The 22,180-nt window shown below is 38.3% G+C and overlaps 1 protein-coding gene across 1 annotated transcript in view; it reads right to left on the reverse strand.

The window, feature by feature from the left end:
- The window catches only part of LOC118185749 (uncharacterized), a 389,910-nt gene that overhangs the window by 4,463 nt on the left and 363,267 nt on the right, over positions 1-22,180 (reverse strand). The window contains exon 10 of the mRNA XM_085825462.1: positions 12,890-12,988. Coding sequence (XP_085681588.1) covers positions 12,890-12,988 — 99 coding nt within the window. The remainder of the gene's footprint in view (positions 1-12,889; positions 12,989-22,180) is intronic.

Genomic DNA, 22,180 nt, shown 5'->3' on the forward strand with positions numbered 1-22,180 from the left:
ATTACTGTCTCATAAAGTGAGGAACATCTGTTTTGGGGAGTCAAATTTTTTTTAGTGGTATAGATGTTTGTAATATTTTTCTACGCAGAAAAAACGTATTTTCAGTTTAACAATGTAGATTTTCAATTGTATTTTTTCTTTACTCAGAGAAAAATAATTTCATCTTAACAATGTAGATTTTACTTGTTTCTGTTCATCCCTCCCAATTTTTCTCCTTGTCTGATGTAACTATGAGGTAGTTTTTCTTAGAAAGTTTTTCACAAAGGTATTCCACCCTTGATAAGATTTGGCATTTGGTCAAAGCAAGAGTTAGCTTTATATTTCTTCTGTGTTCTATATACCTTGTGGAAACTAAGAATAAAATGTAAAAATAGTCCCCCCCCCCGAAACTGTGTATACATATCTCTACAGAAGAGAAACTTGCTGAGTTGAAATTTTAAGTTAGACAAGATTGATATTAGTTTTCAGTTTAAGATTTATTTTTATCTGGTTTTGAAAAAAAAAAATTATAATGATACATTCTTGGATTCGGCTAATCTGAATGCATACTAAGTACGTCCATTTCATATGATCAATTATATTACCAGATATCTTAGTTTGGATATGAGATCTCGGGTGCTAATGAACTGGGAAGGATTGACAAAGCAAAAAGAAGAATGGATTTGAGTTCTAGTGAAAGAGTTGATTAGTTCATTGATAGAATAACGTAGGAGATTTGACTTGAAAATGACTGTTAACTATATAGAATTTTTCCAACTATTAAAAAAGAATTCTCTATCCTGAACTTAGCTGAATTGTCCGAGAACTTTTCTAAATTCATTATGGAAATCAGCTTGGTCACCCAAAGGGATTCTTGCATGATTCAGAATGTTGTCCTATCTGTCACTGCCATTTTTCGCAATGTTGGATTTATTGTCCTTTTTTAATGTCCTGGCTGTGATTTAGTGCAAATTTCATTGTTAAGTATAGTGAGACTCATCCATAAACAGTACTTAACTGCTTAGCGGATATGTTCTCTTGTCAACTTAATGAGGTTCTCAACAGTTAGCTAATATGCAGCAGTACAGCTAAGCTGCTTTTTAAAGGTAATAAATTTTATCATAATGCCATGGATTTCACAAACTAGAGAAAATTAAAAGCATATTTATGAATTTAAGAGGATTTAAAGAAAAGGTTAAAAAAAACTGTTGCACTTTTTATGAGTGCATTTATAGTTGGCACTTGGTCAAGTAAGATGTGATGAACACACGATAATGTACTCTATGTTCATTTTACTTTGTTTACGGTAACCCACATTTTCAAATTTTGATTGCCAACTTACCAAGACATTTTAAATGAACATCTTTATTCAATATTATTGGCATTGCTTTGATTTCCATTAAGTATTTAAATGCTTTCCCTTATTTAAAATATGAAAAATTTGCTGCTATTATTATTCATCTGTTCAGCTAGTCGAACAGCACAGTGTTTAGTAACACTGACTGCCATACCACTGGGCCTGGTTTCAAATATATTGGAGAAGGTATGAATGTTTAAGTGAATGGTATTTGTGCGGTAAAGGGCACTCAAACTACATGGCGAGCCAAATGTCGTTTAAGTAGCTGATTGGTTGTAGGAGAAAAGGGGTAGGAAGCTCTCAGACCCTCCTCCAGAGTTACTCTTCTTCAGAACTAGGGCAGAAACTTGAAAGCAAGGCCTAGTGGTACCTAATATATGTGTATGGGAATGCACAGGTGCCAGCTTTGCTTCACCCTATACCTGTTTATCTTTTTAGATTTGTTTTTAAAAAAATCAATAAATATTGCATAGTTTGAAATAAAGAAATGTTTATGATAAATTTATGATGGATTGTATTATTTAATTATGACAAATCACACTATGGCTATTTATTTACTGGAGAGTTGCATCTGTGGAGGACTTTTGAAGGGAACTGGCCCTGTGTATGTATTGTGCATGAGGTAAATATCACATAGCCATTTGTTCTATTGAGAACAGACCCTGAAGTCAACTACCTGATTCCATTGCATCAGTGTTTCGTTTCAACGAGTAGCCATATTTATAATATTGTTACGAATTTGGCATTTAAATAGTTAATGTTAGTAGAATTATAAATTAAATTGTTTTATTCCCTGTGCAATGCAGCGCGTGACGAATATTATGAGAAAGTTAAACCGGAAAAATTATAAATACAAGAGCACGTGGATTTAACATTTAATAAATAAATAAATATCTCTTTTTGATTTCGAGAAAGTTCCAGAAAATTCTCGCACTCGAATTAAAATCATATAAAAAGGAGGAAAACCTCTCAATTCGATGATTAGTTAGTTTGTTTAGAAAACTGCTCGTTGATTGTAGCGAATTCGCGGATTAGCTTTCTTTAGCTGTTTTGAATTAACTTCTGTTGAACGTTTGAGTAGTTAAAAGATAACTACTGTGAGATATTCTAATACTGAAAGAATATCTGAGGGAATTTAAGCATTTTTGTTGTGATAATAATAAAATTTTGTCCATTTTTCATCGGACTTGTGCATTCAATTCAAACGAACCCATGCGCACGCAACAATTTTTGGTGTCAGAAGTGGGATTTTTTAACGCCAATTACTAGAGCGATGGAGGAACAATTGAGGCAGCTTATTACTGCTTTTGCTGCATTCCAAGAAAAGATGGAAGTTGGCCAAGCATCATTTAAAGAACAGATGAAAGATTCTGTTAAAGGGGAGATGATTCCTGGTCAGGAAAAGATAGAAGAATCCGTTAAAAGAGAGATGAAAGCTGTTAAAGAGGAAATGAAAGTATGTCAAGAGGAAATGAAGAGAGAAATTACTTGCATAGCAGAAAAAAAGTTCGAGGCTATGGAAAGAAGAATAGATACAGTTGAAGACAAAGTTGGAGAAATTCAAGAAAGAGTTTCTGCGGTGGAACAACAAATGGAAGAAAAAGTATCTGTCGTCCAAGAACATATCGAACAACAAATTGATGACAGGGTTTCTGCAATTGCCAGAGAAGTTGATAATTTAAAGAAATTCGTAGCGACGGCATGGAGCAATTCGGATGGTTTAAAATTTCTACCCATGCCTGCTCGTTCCTCTCTGAAGCTATCGACATATGATGGGAAGACCTCTTGGCAAGTATATAAGACACAGTTCTGTATTGTTGTGGAAGCAAATGGATGGGATCTCCAGGTTAAGGCCTGTCATCTCGCCTCTTCTTTGAGAGCAGACGCAGCGGATATCCTTCAGACTCTTCCCGAAAACAAAAGACTAGATTTCGAAGCTCTGTCCGGCACAAGTTGTCCGGCAAAGTTGGAGCTGCGCTTTGGGGAAAAGTGTTTAAAAGACCACAGTAGGCTTCAATTAAAATCCCGCCAACAGAAGCCCACGGAAATACTCAAGGAACTCGCCACAGATGTTGAAAGGCTATCCATCTCGCCTTTTCGGAGTGCCCGACAGAAACAAGGGAAATCTTGTCTCTGCAATACTTCATCGACGGCATCCGGGGCTCTGAAATACAGAAAACTCTGCGAATGGCGGATGTTAAAGATTTGAAAAGCGCTCTAGTGTACGCCATGAAATTCGAGGCACCCCAGCAAGCCACTCGTCGAGACCGCCAGCCAGTCAGAGCTGCTCAAGTCCAGGAGCCAGGGGATCAAGTCGCTGCTCGTCTAAACGATTTAACTAGACAATTGAATGCCTCGAGACGGAATATTGGTGACAAGAAACCGACCATAAAACGCTGGAACTGCGGTGCTAAAGGGCACATACGATGAAACTGCAGAACACCCCAGGGCACGGATGGTAAGGCCGCTCCTTGCAAGCAGCAGGGAAACTAATTAGTGGCCATCTCGCGGGGCGGAGGTTGCCAGATAATGAAAAGCCCCAGTTTAAAGCGCTTCAGATTTCTGCCGTGAGAGGCGGCAGTAATGGACTTCATTATAGGACATATTAATGTAGTTCCCTGCAATATGACTATAGATACAGGAGCCAACGTTGCCATCATCCGAAAAGATTTGGCTCAACAACTGGGAAGCAAACTTATCTGAACGCCGCCCTGCGTTATCCTACAGACTGTGTCCGGTGAGAAGATCGACATCGACGGGAAAATAAACGTGAACATCACGTTTGGAAGCGCCGCCTACCATTACACGGCATATGTGGCGGATATTACAGATCCATGCATACTCGGACTGAACTTTTTAAGGAAATATAATTTTTCCTTAGACTTCAAAAACAATAAACTGCATTCTGCTTCTGAGGACATAGCGTTATTTGGAATTAATGATGAAGTTAAATCTGTACATAAAATCATAGCACAAGACAATATCACAATACCGGCAAGAGCAGAAATTTTACTTCCTAGATCCATAGCCGAAAACAGAAATTTCCGCTACGGCATCATAGAATTTTCCAATAATTGTAATAGCCCGAAAGGAGTCTCAACACTCGTCGACCTATCGAAAACGGTTATCCCGGTGAGAGTTGCCAGTGTAACTGAGAAGGCGAGAGTTATTAAGAAAGGTGAAGTGGTTGCAGCATGTACTCCAGTAACCAGTATTGAAAGAAAGAGTAACATCCCAGAATCCGTGTCCTCAGAGAGCATTACATCGGAGTTATTGCAGAATGCGGAATTAAACGATGACGAGAGGAATGCTGCCGATCGCGTCATTAAAGATCTTCAAGTTGTTTTCTCCCGCTCGTCTTCTGATGTGGGTCGAACCAGTTTGACACAACATAGAATCGATACCGGCGATCATGCCCCGATCAAGCAACATTCAAGACGTCTACCGTTTGCTAAACAGTTGAACACTTTTAAAGGATATGGAAGAAGGCGATGTTATCGAGTGTGGCGACTCTGTAAACATGTGTTGTACTCGCCAACCGCGCGCCGTTATCACTAACTGTAACCGAAGGTGATTTCGGCGACACACAGTCACGTCTCGTCGTCGGTGCGGTTGGTCGCTCGCTTTCCCGCTAGCCACTGATGACAAACAAATGGCTCGCGTTGCTGTGAAACCTGCCCCATTTTGCCGTAGTGACCCCAACCTTTGGTTTTTTTCAATTAGATGCACAATTCAAGCTGGGGGGTATAACACGCGACGACACGAAATTTTATGCTGCAATTTCCGCCCTCGACACTGAGGTTCTTCAGTCAGTACGCGAGATTGTTCTGAAAAACCCTCGGATAATAAATACGAGGAATTGAAAAATAAATTAATTTCAGTTTATGAGGAGTCTGAAAACACCAAACTAAAGCAGTTATTACAAGATTTTCAACTTGGTGATATGCGCCCATCCCAGTTATTGTCAAAAATGCAGGAGCTTGCGGGTGACAATTTTAAGTCCAATGTTTTACAATCATTGTGGCTCAATCGTCTCCCGAACAATATCCAAGCTTTTCTTGCCTCCAGTAACGGCAGTATTACTGGAGGCTATTCTTGCCTCCAGTAACTACCCCAACTGGCTCAAATGGCAGACAAAATTCATGATGTTCTCCAACCACAAGCAATCAGTCAAGTTCAGCATCCCATTGTTGATATTTCATCTCTTCAACAACAAATCCAGGAATTATCATTGCAGGTCGCAGCCTTGCAGACACGATCTCAGTATCATCCGCGCGGTAGATCAAAGTCTCAGAACCGAAATAATAGGGAATACCAACGCACTCATTCTGGTACTCAATCAGATATTTGTTTCTATCACAGCCGATTCGGTGGTACAGCGCGCAAGTGTACACCTCCATGCAAATTTCAGAAGACCTCTTTAAACTGAAGGGGCCGTCACTCGAAGCCATGAGTGACAACGGCCCGTGCATTAGTCGATTGTTCGTAACAGATAAACCATCGGGCAGACGTTTTCTTGTTGATACAGGTGCTGACATTTCGGTTGTACCTCCCTCTTTTCCCGAATCCAAACGGCCACCTGGAAAATTTAACTTATTTGCAGCTAACGGGTCAAAAATTGCAACATATGGAGAAATATTAATGTCTTTGGATCTAGGATTTCAATGGCCATTTGTCATCGCTGCGGTTTCGCACTCAATAATTGATGCAGACTTTCTGCAAAAATTTTCTCTGTTGGTCGACATTAAAAATCGACGCTTACTCGACTCCATCACACAATTGTCCGAGGTAGGTAGCATTGGAAATGCCACTAATTTTGGAATTAAATTAATTTCCGGTAATTCTCCTTTCCACAAACTACTTGAGCAATACCCTAACGTCATCCGCTCAGTAACTGGCAAACCGACTGCTGACCACAGTATTGTACACGTCATAGAGACTACTGGACCACCAATCTTTGCCAAAGCACGGCGGTTGCCTCCAGAGAAATTAAAGGCTGCAAAAGAAGAATTTAAATACATGCTTGAGCAAGGAATCTGTCGGCCATCTAAAAGTTCATGGGCCAGTCCACTCCACATGGTCCCTAAGAAAAACGGCGACTGGCGTCCTTGTGGGGATTATCGACGTCTTAATTCAGTTACTTTGCCTGATAGATATCCGGTTCCTCATATTCAGGACTGCATGCAAGTCTTGGAAGGCAAAAATATTTTTTCTTCGTTAGATTTGACTCGTGCTTGCCATCAGATCCCTGTTAATCCACCTGATATACCCAAAACTGCTGTAATAACACCTTTTGGATTATTCAAATTTCCTGTCATGACTTTCGGGTTATGTAACGCTGCGCAAACGTTTCAGCGCTTCATTAATGAAGTCCTTCGAGATTTAGATTTTTGTGTCCCATATTTCGATGACATTCTGGTAGCCTCGACAACTGAAACCCAGCACCTTGAACACCTTTGCATAGTCCTTGGCCGATTTCAGTCTTATGGTGTAGTCATTAATCCATCAAAATGTGTTTTCGGGAAATCTAAAGTGTCATTTCTTGGTCACGAAGTTTGTTCGGAGGGCGTTCTCCCACTTAGCGACAGAGTCACTGCAATTCAAAATTTCCCAGAGCCAAAAACTGTTCAGAAGCTGCGTCGTTTTCTGGCCATGTTAAATTTTTATCGTCGCTTTCTTCTTCATGGCGCTGAAAAGCAGGCACCTTTGCACACATATTTGGTTGGGAGTAAAAAGAAAGATACGCGGCCAATTATTTGGTCTGATGCGTACAGCCTTTGTACAATGTAAGAATGACTTAGCGTCGGCAACAGCTCTTAGCTATCCTTCTAAGCATCCTTTAACATTAATGGTTGACGCGTCTAGTACGGCCATGGGTGCAGTTTTGCAGCAACTGGTAGACGGAGCATGGAAGCCTCTGGCTTTCTTCTCGAAAAAATTTTCTGCAGCGCAATCAAAATACAGCACGTACGACCGCGAACTTCTTAGTGCGTATGAGGCTGTTAAACATTTTCGTCATATGGTAGAAGGTCGTGTGTTTTCTATCTATACCGACTACAAGCCGCTAATTTTCGCTGTTCGACAAAAGCCTGACAAGGCTTCTCCCAGGCAAATGCGTCATCTTGATTACATAGCGCAGTTTACAACTGATTTTAGGCATGTAGAAGGCCCTCAAAATACAGTTGCTGATGCTCTGTCCAGAATTGAAGAGGTTCAGTTGCCATCAACAACAGATTTCTCCGCCATTGCTGAATGCCAGAAACAGGACCCAGAATTGCAACATCTTTTGTCTGACATGTCTTCTCATGGACTTAATTTAGTACCTATGCAGTTAGAACCAGATCTTTCACTGTACTGCGATGTGCAAGGTAATGTGGTGCGGCCATACATTCCACTAAAATTCCGGCATGGTATTTTTAGCGGCCTCCATAATTTATCCCATCCTGGCATCCGTGCTTCTCGGACGTTAATTCAACAGCGTTTTGTATGGCCTGGTATGCAGAAGGACATCGCTGCATGGGCGAGGTCATGTACAGACTGTCAAAAATCAAAAATTCACAGGCACACTCGAACTCCATGTCAACGCTTTGAGTTACCATCTGCTCGCTTTAGCCACGTACATATCGATTTGGTTGGACCCTTACTCCCATCACTAGGTTATACATATCTTCTTACGTGTGTCGACAGATATACATGTTGGCCAGAGGCTATCCCTATTGTAGATATGTCCGCCGACACTGTGGCGAAAACCTTTTTTTCTGTATGGATTTCACGGTTTGGGGTACCCGAGTGCGCTACCACGGACCAAGGACGGCAGTTCGAATCTCAATTATTTACTGCATTAACAAAATTCTTGGGAACTAAAAAGATCCGTACATCACCGTACCACCCGAATTCCAATGGACTTGTCGAGAGGTTCCATCGCTCTCTTAAACAGGCCATTAGATGCCATACTGCTATTCACTGGGTTGATATCCTTCCTACTGTGTTGTTAGGACTCAGAACGGCTATCAAAGAGGACCTGAGTTCCTCAAGTGCTGAAATGGTTTATGGTATCAATTTACGTTTACCGGGAGATTTTATAAATCCCGCAAAAAACTCACCCAATGTCCAGCCCCATGCATTCCTCAAACAATGGCGTGAAACCATGGCTGCATTATACCCTAAGCCCACAAGCATACATTCTTCAAGACCTGTGTTTGTTCCTAAAGAACTCGCTACATCCTCACATGTCTTCTTACGGTATGATGCATCAAAAAGTCCCTGGAGCATACCTATACAGGCCCACACCTAGTTCTAAGTCGCACATCCAAGAACTATCGGATACTAATCGGCGACAAAGAGACAGTGGTGAGCCTTGATCGTCTCAAACCAGCCTTTATCTTAGCACCACAAACTGTCGAGACTGGTACATCAGTCCCACCTCCTTCGAAGGCACCTTCATCTATTGGATCTACACCAACATCTACTACTACGTCAGTTTCTGTGCCTGGATCCCAGAAAACAAGTGCTCCTCAGTATACACGTTCCGGACGTAGAGTCCGATTTAACCCTCGGTACCTTTAATTCGTACCACTGGAGGGGGAGTAGTGTGGCGACTCTGTAAACATGTGTTGTACTCTCCAACCGCGCGCCGTTATCACTAACTGTAACCGAAGGTGATTTCGACGACACACAGTTACGTCTCGTCGTCGGTGCGGTTGGTCGCTCGCTTTCCTTCAACGTGATTGTCTGTCGACTGTAGTAATTAAGTTTTAATATTGTGATGTGATTAAATGTTTTTTTTATCAAAAATTGGCTCTTATGGCATGTTATGAATTCATCCTTAAAAGCACTGGCAAATTCCAATACGCATAGTTTGTTGTTGCACACAGCCGCAACCACGTTCAACATCGAGCCTTCAGCATGTATATGGCCATCTCCTATCGTCCTCGTCAGAAAGAAAGACGGCTCAACGAGATTTTGCGTTGACTATCGCCGGTTGAATGAGGTTACGAAGAAAGACAGTTACCCTCTTCCTAGAATTGACGACATTCTAAACCTCTCTTTCTGGAAGCAAGTGGTTCTCAACACTTGATTTAAAGAGTGGGTATTGGCAGGTAGAAATACATCCTGAAGACCGAGAAAAGACGGCATTTACTACGGGACAAGGACTTTGGCAATTCAAGGTGATGCCGGCAACATTCGAACGCCTTATGGAGACTGTTTTGAAAGGTCTTTCCTACGAAGCCTGTCTGATATACCTGGACGATATCATCATCGTCGGAAAGAGTTTTGAAGAGCATCTAGAAAATCTTAGAAAGGTTCTTCAGAAACTGAAGGAAGCCAATCTGAAGCTGAGTCCCGCTAAATGCAAATTGTTCCGAAAGGAAGTGACTTACCTGAGACATGTCATCTCTGCAGAAGACGTGTGTACGGATCCTGAAAAGGTGTAAGACGTTAAATCCTGGAAACATCCCGAAAATGTCCACCATCTGAGAAGCTTCCTAGGGCTTTGTACCTACTATAGGAGATTCGTGAAGGACTTTTCTTCCATCGCAAGACCCCTTCACAAGCTGACAGACAGCAAGCAAAAGTTCTTGTGGGCAAAAGAATGCGAGGAGGCATTTAACAACTTAAAGGAAGTTTTAACATCTGCTCCAATCCTAACGTATCCTCAGCTCGACAGACCATTTAATCTCGACGCGGACGCGAGCAATGAAAGTGTCGGTGCTGTTTTGTCCCAAGAAAGAGACGGCCAATAACTTGTAGTGGCTTACTGGAGCAAGTGCCTGTCTAAACCGGAGAGGAATTACTGTGTCACCAGGAAAGAGTTGCTCGCCATAGTCAAAGCCATAGAACAATTTCATCATTATCTATACGGCAGAAAATTCCTGCTCCGCACAGATCATGCATCATTGCCCGGGCTTCTAAATTTCAAAAATCCTGAAGGTCAAATAGCCAGGTGGATACAGAGACTCCAAGAATATGACATCTCTATCTGTCATCGGAAGGGATCATCACACGGAAACGCCGACGCCATGTCTAGAAGACCTTTCCCCGAAAGCTGCCGATATTGTTCCAGGATCGAAGCGAAACACGAACTGCTCAGTCCGGTGACACGAAAAATTATGACATCAACATCGGCTGATCGAGACCCGTGGAGTGACGATGAAGTCAGGAAAGACCAGCAAGAAGATCGTGACATTAAACCCATAATCGATTTAAAGGAGTCATCAAACAGAAAACCTACCTGGCAGGACATTTCTATCTACAGTCCTACAACAAAACGGGCACTCTGGGATTCACTTAACATTCGAAACGGCGTCTTATACCGGAAATTCGAATCGGATGATGGTAAGACGTTCCGATGGCAACTGGTACTTCCAAGATCCCGGATGTCCTTAAAGAACTACACAACAGCCCTACAGGAGGTCACTTTGGAATAATGAAGACCTTACAGAGAGTTCGTGAGCGCTTTTACTGGAATAATGCAAAGGATGAAGTGCAAAAGTGGTGCCGATCTTGCGATGCCTGTGCAGGTCGGAAAGGACCGAAGAAACGCAAAGTCGTTCATTACGACAGGTTAGCTCATTACTATGGCCATAGTACGTAGTGTAAATAATTGTAAATAGTATAAGACCATGGTCTTTTTTGTTCCTAAATGTGTATTTAATTTGTATTTTGTATTCTATTTGTATTTAGTATTTGATAACATTTGATTTGTTTTAGTTATTTCATTTACTTTTCATGTTGTTTGTTATTGAAATGTAATTTTTACTATTGCATTTATGCCTTAGTTGTAAGTTTGGCTTCCTGTCCAGGGATTGTACTGCCCGGACGTGCAGTCCTTGGGAAGGGGACAGTTTTACGAATTTGGCATTTAAATAGTTGATGTTAGTGGAATTCTAAATTAAATTGTTTTATTCCTTGTGCAATGCAGCGCGTGTCGAATATTATGAGAAAGCTAAGCCGGAAAAATTAAAAATACAAGAGCACGTGCATTTAACATTTAATAAATAAATAAATATCTCTTTTTGATTTCAAGAAAGTTCCAGAAAATTCTCGCACTCTAATTAAAATCATATAAAAAGGAGGAAAACCTCTCAATTCGATGATTAGTTAGTTTGTTAAGAACTAACTAATTAATTCTAACTAGTTAATTCGATGATTAGTTATTTTTGTTGTGATAATAATAAAATTTTGTCCATTTTTCATCGGACTTGTGCATTCAATTCAAACGAACCCGTACGCACGCAACAATATCCAATGAGAGGGCATAGCATAACTATGTCGTAATGTGAACCATATTGAAGTAAACACAATGTGATGTAAATGTGAAAAGAAGGCACTAGAAACAGAAATAAGAAGTTTAGAATTTTTGAAAAAATCTTTCATGATGAATAGTTTGAATAATATGATAATTTTGAAAGAGATGCAAATGAAATTTGAAGATTAGAAATTATGCAATGTTTGCGGCATTCTTCTTGAGTGTCTCTAGTAACCATGAATGATAATAGTTATACTCTGAATATTGTGTAGTTTAATATGCAATTTCTTAGCCATTTTCAAGAACTTTTTAATGTACTCAAGCTGAAGTTCATCATAACTTTAGCATCTAACATATCATGAGCAAAATCCAAGTTAAATAACACACCAAAAACGATTATTGGAGGTGCTAAGGCAATAAGAATGAGCATAATATTCATAAATTTGCTGGGCTATTTTCGAAGGTTTAAATGTAGAAGCTGTTTCTTCAGCTGCAGAAATGCAAATGACGAAAGAGAAGCCTGTGCTCTGGCGATGACAATGAGATAAAGGAAGTCAAGCTACTAGCGTCATCTAGTGGTGAAGAACAAAAACTACAATGGAATAATTTTCTTAAAAGCTGAGGGCAAAGACAGATTGGAATTGGTATCATTAACTAGAATTGAAAGATTTTTATGAATATTAAACGCCTCCAGGAAATCTAATTCACCAACGGGAGATATTTTTTGAATCACTTTGGCTGCAAAAAATGAAAAATAGAATTTTTCTGACCAACAATGTTGGGCAACACTGGAATTTTTGTATCTCCAGAAGAATTTTTGTGTTCTTGTGTTGCCCGGTTGGTGTATTTGCATTTCAGCAAATCTGTAGTGTAACATCCACTAAACTATACAATATATATAAAATGCTTCTGTGTACAATTTTTTACAAATATATATTTGCGTATCATAGAAAAATTAATAATCCCAATAGAACGGGAGATATATTAACTTTTTTCGCAGTGTATATATATATATGTGTGTGTGTGTGTGTGTGTATGTATACGCACACATACATTCGTGGATATGTATGATGTTCATGCACACATGAACATATATATCCATATAGACATATCTTCTTGAGTCTGGTCCTGTACCCAAAATTTCACAGTCATAAGCCAGTGTATTATAAAGGTATAGAGCTTTAAAATCTGTCGTATTTCTGGCATATTTTGACATTAAATACATGACCACTTAAATGCTTATTTTTTAACTAAGAATGGTAAAATTCTTTTTAGTTAATGAAGTATTTTGAGGAAATTCTTACTTTTGTCTCAGCATTCAGCCTTACTGTGACAGACTGGAGTCGCCTTCTGAGGTCTTCAACTTCTTGTAAAAGTCGCATAATCATGATTTTATAACTTGTCTGTTGAGAAAAAGACTTAAAATAATTATTAATATCAATTTTAGAATTACTGAAACAATAAAAGTTGCTAATTGTATAAAAGAAATTTCTGAAGTTAAATACTTGAAAATCGTCCAGCTTTTGTATAGTTCTCACGTGGCGTTTCATCGTGGGTGTGATTTTATCATGAACTTTTAACTTCGATGAGCAATCTATTTTAAAAGTTTTTAAAATTTGAAATCGACTTCAAAATACTGTTTCTCGATGACAATGCAATGTGGTGATGATTTTTTTTTTAATTGCATTTAGGATTTTTCATTCAATGTTTGAACGATTTTTCGCACATATATTCATTTCATGAACAAAATGTATGGGATATGAAGTTTTGAAACTTTCACAGAATATAAAACAACTTTTTGCCCTATTTTAAAACAAGAACGGTAAAGAAATATTGAGTGATTTTCTGAAATTTATAAAAAATGCGTTGCGCTCTAAAGCAGACGGAATAATAATAATAAAAAAAAAAAAAAAAAAAAAAAAACATCCAATTTTCGAAACTTCATAATTTTCCTACACTTTATTACTTTTGTTTTAGTAACGACTAAAAATTTCATCATTGCTAATGTTTAATTGAGACTAAAATACAGAAACTAAAAAGAAATATTTAAGTTTTTTATACAATAAGCTTTTGTTTAAAATGTAGTATAACATAATTACTGCAATAAAAGGAGGAAACTAATTTATCATATAGCTTAATAGGAATAATAAATTAAATAATTCTCTTAACCGAATTCATTTACAATTTTTTTATCGCGAATAATAAAAGCGGGGGACTCCTAAGTATAATTGCATTGCCAAATGTATAAGCCACTATATTTTGAATTTATCATGGGCATTCCACGCTTTTTTTATTCTCGAAATAAAATTGTCGATGAATTCTGTAAATAGAATTATTTAATATATTATTGCTATTAAATAGTATGATAAATTATTTCTTTCTTTTTAGTGCAGTAATTATCATATACATTTTAAATAAAAGCTTACTGTATGAAAACCTTTTTTTTTCATATTTTTAGAACGATTTCAAAGCCGTTTAATTAATATTTAAAATGCAAAGAGTATTCTTTTAAGTGTTCGATCTTATAGCCTTTTTTCCTGATTTATAAGTCTGCATCATAATTTCCATGATAGAAAAGCTTTACGTAAAATTTCCAGTGGTACCTGTTTCAATGTCTCTTTAGCGAGAAGACGACGTTTCAATTACATACTTTTCAGACGATTCCATCCTTCAAGTACGGTGAGAAGTATGTTTCCGGGGTAACATAACTATAGTGGTTTACAGATATAGCTCTACTCGCCCGTTTTTTAGTTAGAAATTATAATCTGAAATTGGTGACAAAGTTATAATCATTAGCGAAGAAATTTAATTAATCATGAAAATTTAAATATTAAAAAAAATGAATTACGACACATTTATCGGTTTCAATAATTACAAAAATTAAGTGACAAATGTTAAACATTTTTAATATCTATCACATTTTAAATCCACTTTAAAGAGGAATCACTCTTCCATTGATCAAAATCAGATTCTGCAGTTGCAGTAAGTTGATTCCGACTCATCGTTTGACAAACCAGTGCCTACCACGAAACTTATTTCGTCAATAGTTTCTTCAACTAAACTATCAAGATTCCAATGTCTGTTTTCAGCCGCCCAGACGGTATAATGGTTAGGGTACAGTACGGTATAGTAATCCTTTACTGAAATTTTCTTTGAACTGACGGAACGAGGTTTGTACATTTTTTTTCCTCTTCGTTTTCGATAGTAAATATTAACATTTCCATTTATCTTCTGCTAAGCAGTTTTCATGCAGGGTTCTGCAAATTGTTCTGTGTTGCGCTACATGCCTCGCCAGCTATTTTAAGTTGTAAATCTTGGTTTATTACTTTATTTATTGTTACTACAAATGTATTTAAAGATTTTACGATTGATTTTTGGGTCGTCGGATTTTCTCTAGTTACGAACAATTTAACTTTTAGAAAGTTTAGAAAGAATACGTACCTTTTTTGGATATTCCTTTGGAGTTATCTGTCCTTGTAGAAGTAATGATTTTCCCTTTCCGGTTAGTAATTTCCGGTTTATCCCTTTCCCATTAATAATGTTGCTTATTTTTCACTTAGAAATTCTACACTCCTCAAGAGTGAAATTGCAGAATCAAGAAAGAATGCGCGTAGCGTCATGAAAATTGCAGAAACGAGAGCTGTGAGGTGGTTATGCAAATGATAAAAGTTGCGCATACATTGGATCCCCTGATATGCGTATGCAGGCTCTAAAGTTCAGCCACTTTTCCTTCCCATAAACAGCATGTGAGGGTTTACGGAGCATTAGAGACTTTAGGAGAAGCATAGAAATGCCTCTGAGACGTCGGCGAGCTCAATACCCTCAGTTAACGACCAGAGTCGCACAGAAGGTACATAGGTTAGGGGAGTAAACCGCTGAGTTGGCTTCCGACCCAGGTATAGATATATCCATGCAGAATTGGTTACCAACTCGGCGGGCGTTACCAACTCGGCGGGAGTCAACCACTAGCTACCAGGCCGCAGCCCTGGGCAGCCCCGGGCAGCCCCGGCTGAGCAGACGACATTTATAAAATGCAAAAAAGAGATATACATATGCATACAAGGCACTTGAAGAAGAGTACAACAATGTACAAAGAGATATATACATGCGCATACAAGGCACTTGAAGAAGAGTACAACAATGTACGAAGAGATATATACATGCGCATACAAGGCACTTGAAGAAGAGTACAACAATGTACAAAGAAATATATACATGTGCATACAAGGCACTCGAAGAAGAGTACAATCAAAATATATGTATATACATACTTACATACATAGATATTCCGAAACAAATAGAAGTATATATACTCTCACTCATATTGATATATACACCCATACATATACGTTATCATGATAGAGTTTACAAGAAGCATGCCACTGAGGTACGCGTGATCCTTAGTATAAATTAGGTACCATAAATAAAAGATATAAACATGTACAGATACATTACAGCATTCAGATACAGTACGAACTTTATGTATGAGAACCTGGCACAGCATAAATACAAAATTACATAATGAACATACATATCACATACTCTGTAACTGACATATTGAACTAGCTTATATAGACTTTTATGACTACTACCTTCCAGTGTCAGAAGAGTAATTGCTAGTACAGTAGTCAATTATTGTTTTCAGTTTCTGCTGGCCAACTCTGTTACTTTGTAGATTCTGGAACCAATTTGACCAAAATCTGGCTCCTGGTTGCTTGAGGCTGTTAAGTGCTGTATGTGGGCAGGAAAACACAAAATGATCTGAATGACCCTCCTCCCCACATTCACAGTTACCATTCTCTCTCAAGCCAAAGCGGCAGAGGTATGAAGGAAAGGGCCCATGACCAGTGAGGAAATACGTCATGTAATTGCTATTAGTATGGATTGTTGTCTTGACCTTGGGAATGAGACTGAAAACATGCCTCCCTGTGGAGGCTTGATCCCAACGTTCTTGCCGTATTCTTAGGAGCTGATGGAATGTCCGACTCTTTATGTCCGAGACTGGCCTAAGGGTCGGGACTTCTCGTAAAGTGGGTGAATCCGCTGCTTCCTTTGTGACAGCATCTGCTCTCTCATTTCCTTCTATTCCCGTATGAGCGGGCACCCAGATGAGTGAGCGTCTTTGCAAAGCAGGCATGTGTGTTAGAATGTCTCTAATGCTGCTGACGATAGGACTGCGAGAACGAATTCCAGCTATTGTAGCGAAGCTTGAGGCTGAGTCTGTGTAGATGATATTGGGCACTGTGGGATTATTCTTCAGGTGGAGAAGAGCTGCTCTGATTGCTATGAGATCCGCCTGAAAGACAGAGTTTTCAGAAGCGAGCTTTCTTTTCCACTCATACGTTAAAGCTCCTCCAGAAAAATACAGAATCCACTTCCTGTGCCCCCTGGAGTTTTAGAGCCATCAGTGAAAACACCATTTGCAAATCCCGAGTCCTGTGTTCTATTAAAGTAGATAGTGTCCACAAGGTTATTTTTAGAAGGGTGGCAAGGATCTTGCGATATGTGATGCTCATAATCAGTATGGATATAAATTTGTCCCCAGAGACTTATGGTGTGTCGTAGTCTGCTTACGTTAACCACTGCAGCCTCTCGTTCAATTAACAAGTCCAGAGGCGGCGTGCCTGCGATAATTTGTAGGGCTGCCGTGGACGTGGTACGATAAGCCTTGCAAATGAGGAGAAGCTGGTGTCGCTGTATAGAGAGTAGTGAAAGTCTCATTTGGGAAGAGATGTTAGTTCCCCAAATAGCAGCGGCATACAGAATAATTCTTTCCACCACTGTCTTGTACCATATTCTAAGCAAGTGACATGGAATACCTCATCTTAACGAGGTTGTTGATCGCATAGAAGTAGTCAGTCTATTGATTCTTAACTTTAAAGAAGAGATGTGTGGTTGCCAGGAAAGTCTATTATCTATTACTACTCCTAGGTACTTAAGTTGTTTAACACTTTTAATGAAGGACCCCAAGAGTTTAAGACAAGTGTTTCTACGTAATGGAGAGCCTCGACTAATTATGAGTGCTTGTGTTTTAGGCACCGAGAGTTTCAGTTTATGCTCTCTCACCCAGTCAGCAAATAAATTAAGGCTATCCTGAGTTCGCGTTTCAAGGTCGCTTCGGCCTGCTACAATGAGTAAAAAGTCGTCTGCGTATGCTAAAAGCCTTACTCCTTCTTTATTTTCAAAGACTGTAAAAATAGGTTAGGGGAGCCTACTGCGGTACCGAAGGGCCAGGGTTCGAATCCCAGAAAACACATGGACGTTTCTAAATGTGTAGTGTTGGTGCGGCATGGCGGCACTCTTAATATGGGGCGACCCGAAAGTCCTCTTGTGTGGATTAGTGGGAGATCCCCAGGGTGTTTTCCCTCAAAACTGGGGGTGGAAAATAGAAGTCCAACCTCTCTTCAGAGTAGGCTCTGGCAACCATTGTTCCTGCAATATGGACACGACAACCACAACGACCGGAGAACGTGACCGTATTTATCGAAGTCCATGAAGTTGGTTGTCGCTGCGCACAATAGCCACTCGTGTTGGGCACAACGTGAGTACCATGTCACACGATGGATTCAGGAAGGTGTACGTGTACGTCGAAGAGGAAGTGGTGCGCACAGGTGCACGTCAGAGTGCACAGACCGACGTATTCGGCGGTCAACTATTGGAGAACCTTTCTCCATGTCATGTCACATCCGAAGCCGGTTGCCTACAGGCGCAGGTCAATCTGTGTCCACCCAAACTATACGCAACAGATTGCATGCAGTAAACTTACTTTCACATGTGTATCATTGACTGCTGAACACAAGACTAGACGCCTGGTGATGTGTCAGCCTCATACTGCGTGGACCATCGAATGGCATCGGGTTTTGTTCACAGATGAATCTAATTTCCGTCTGTGGAGGAATCTGTGGACGGATATGGCGACTCGGAGAGCGCTACGAAACAGCCAATTTCGCCGAGCGTCACACCGGTCCTGCACCTTGCATTATGGTTTGAGGTGGCATAATGTTTGATCACAAAATGCCCCTGGTATACATTAACAGTAGTTTGACAACGAACCGCTACGTCACACAAGTTGTGGAGCCTGTTGTTGGTATTTTAAATTAGAGGTTGCAGGGCGCATCCAACACTTCCAGCAAGACAATACCAAGCCGCATGTCGCACGGCGTACTTTTAACAGCCTGACAGGATTTGACATTCTGCCTTGGCCTACAGCCTCTCCAGACCTGAATCCCATTGAATACCGGTGGAATGTCATTAGACGTGACATTAACAGAGGACCACGGTCGCAAACCCTGAATGATCTGCGTACAGCACTAGATGTGGCTACCAAGCCACATCTAGTGCTGTACCAATTACTAGTGCTACCAATTTTATGTGTCTGTTATTTTAAGCATTTGCATATCTATCTCACAACTGTCGATCCTGCAATTTGCATGAAGCTGCCGGCATTCTTTCAACGTTTTTAAATTATGGAATAGGAATATTTCTCTTCGGTAAAAACAAAAACATATCCTTCAACACACAGCTTGTTTACATACAAAGTTTTAAAAGAAGACAAATTTAAAGTAGCAGATGATATTTCTGATTTCAAATAAGCTGTTCCCAGAAGGTTTTCTTCCCAAACATTGCTTTCTTAAAAAAATTCTTTATCGAAATCGTTCTAAAAATTTGCAAACACCCTCTGTATTATTTAATTCTCGCATTAGATGTTCAGCTCCTAGGTACTAAAAAGAAAAAAAACAATCCTGTGTTTAGGGACAACTAAAACATCCATATAGTTATTCAAATACTTACCATGTATAAAACTGAGCTCCCGTTGAACTATTTTCTTTGATCCTATACACATCAAATACTGTAGCGCAGTGAATGTTATGTAATTAAGATGTTTCCAAAGGTCTAGGAAGTTAGGTAGATATATACACATACATATAATATCACTTTATCAGGTTTCATCAATATTATGCAATACAGTTTCTCGCTATAATCCCCATTTAACTAAATACATTTATTCCAATGTAAAACAATTTTTTAAGCTGTCCTCCAAGAACTTTTTCTGTGTCTCCTTTCTCTCTCCATATGACATGCTTAATTCTCAAATCGAACATCCCGTAAAGTATTTTTTTCAAATACGAGAGCAGAGTACTCCTCTCAGCCTTTGAAAACTTTTTGAGGTTTTTCACACTCTCATCATTTTAAAAGAAAATGATTGCTCTTAGCATCTTCCATGTTTGCAAACATAGTATTACAGAAATGCGCTTGTATCAGTCAAACAACTGGATCGGACTAAACAGTATTGCAAGGGATAGCTGCATAAATATGTTAAGACTTGTCTCTGGCCGATCGAGAGCATTGCTTGTAAATTCTTTAAGAATTCAACTAGAGCTCAACTTTTAGAACTGTGGAAATATATTACGTGTATTTTAAACTAGAGGTTCGCTCGTCAAACTGTCTAATATCATTTTGTCTTTCTCCGAAATATAATTTTCCCTTTTCTTTTATAAAGGCATTTGAACATGAATGACTATAAAATATTGATATTTGTAAATAAATTTCGGTGCTAAAACACCACATGAAAGCTTAATATTTCTGAAGAAGATGAAAACAACGAACTGCAGCAAAGAAAATGCTGTTTAGGTGATAAATGTTTTATTATAAAAATTTCAAGAATTGTACTTACTCACTGCATTGATAAACAATACACTACTGCAATTTGAAACTTCCATTCAAAATACCGCGTTACTGATATGATTTATAAATTCCTGCTTCCATCATTTTATTCATTAATTTTTTTTCCTTATATGTCGCGGTGGGGAGTGGATTTTGTCGGCACAACGGACTCTAATTTCTATGCACTCATACAGATCTCTGAAAAAGTCCGTGAAATCGAGAATTCATAAACAGGAGTCTGTACTATTAAATAATGAAGAATTTATATGCATGTATTTATGTTTCTCACGTCTAAAGCCACCATATTTTGAAAACATGTAACCTTCCATCCGAAGATGTACACCTTGAAGCCCGAATTTCGATTTTTTTTTTATTTACTTCATATTTGTAGGAATTCAGTGAAAGTTTTATTAAAAATCTCAGCAATTTTAAAAGCGAGAAGTGGCAACACTCTTCGAAATAATGTATTTTTATCTCTGATGCGACAGACTGTTCTCATTCAGCAGAATGTAAGATCTTTTGAGTTTTAATGAACAAATTCGCTTATTTAAGAGCAAAGTGTTTCCACTGCCTGATATAAAACACTTTTATCTTTGACGCCTCAGCTTGTTACCATTCACTAAAGCGTAAGACATTTAACTTTCAGATTTAATCTTTCTATTATCCAGTAAAGCATTAAGCGATTTAAAAGCAATAAATGCATCCTTTAATTTTTTTTTCTGTTTTTTGATTGATTTAAATAAACATGCATGTAAATCATGAGATATTTAATTAGTATTATTAAATATTTTTATGAAATTTCGCTTGCTGGACTCTTTAAAATCATTACACATTTTTTATAATAACGCTGCGTTCACACTGGTCCTTTGCAGCGAAATGCGGCGCTTTCCGCCGTACGTCAATTCACACACGGAAACTTTCGCTTTAAAAATTGTCACATGCGCATACTAGATGGCTCTTCACTTTGGAATTTTGGGTGGGGGCGACGGAACGTGAATTTTTGTGCGTGCGGTATTTTGACTTTTTACGATTATATTTTTTAAATAAAATGGATTTAATTTCTACTAGATTAAATTATTTCACTTCTTGCTTTATGTAAGAGAAGCAGAATGCAGTGTTTTATGTGAGAGATTATTCCAACAAGGAGATGCAAATAACTTAATTGAAGAAACGCAATTGAACACATCATAATTTCTTTTAATTACTTTCGCATTATACCTCATCAATTCGGTAAATTTCTAGCCCTCATTGAACCGTTTATCAAAAAGCAGCAGTAATATTTGTCAGAATAGCACAGAAAAGAATCGTTTAGAATATAGGAAAAGGATCATTGTATTTATATATATATATATATAATTTACTTTATTTATGAATTTTGTTGAATTATAATTAAAAATTCATAATTGCATGATTCTATTTTAGAGAGTGAATGGGGTAGAATACTATAAAATGTTTTGCATGATGTATGGAACTTCCCTTATTTGGTTTAAATAATACAATAAAAAGTATATTTTGTTTAAATCTATGTAGAATTTACAGCATTACCAAACTAAATATCACATTTAAAAGAAGCATTCATTTTTAAGTTAATAAACAACAATTTTAAAAAACGTTTTATTTTCTGCCATATGTACATATATTTTTTACCTTAAATGTAACTGTAATTACTTCAATTAGTCATTTATATATTAATAAAGAGCCACTATCTAAATGTTTCTTTTATAAAGTCACTTTTGTCTAAAACTCATTGAAGTAACTGCATTTTATATAATACTTCTTTTTTTACGTTAAAAATTGAATTCCCCAATTAGAAAATTTGCTAATGTTCATGTAAAAGTTCTTTAAATTAATGGAAAATTATTAAGATTAAACCTCAGGTTAAGTTCATATATAAGTTGTCTGAAAATGGTCATGCATGTTCAGAAAAACAA

This window comes from Stegodyphus dumicola, chromosome 10 (assembly GCF_044657685.1).
Source record: "Stegodyphus dumicola isolate Sdum_Otavi_A_Nest chromosome 10, ASM4465768v1".
NCBI classification, from domain to species: Eukaryota; Metazoa; Arthropoda; class Arachnida; order Araneae; family Eresidae; genus Stegodyphus; species Stegodyphus dumicola.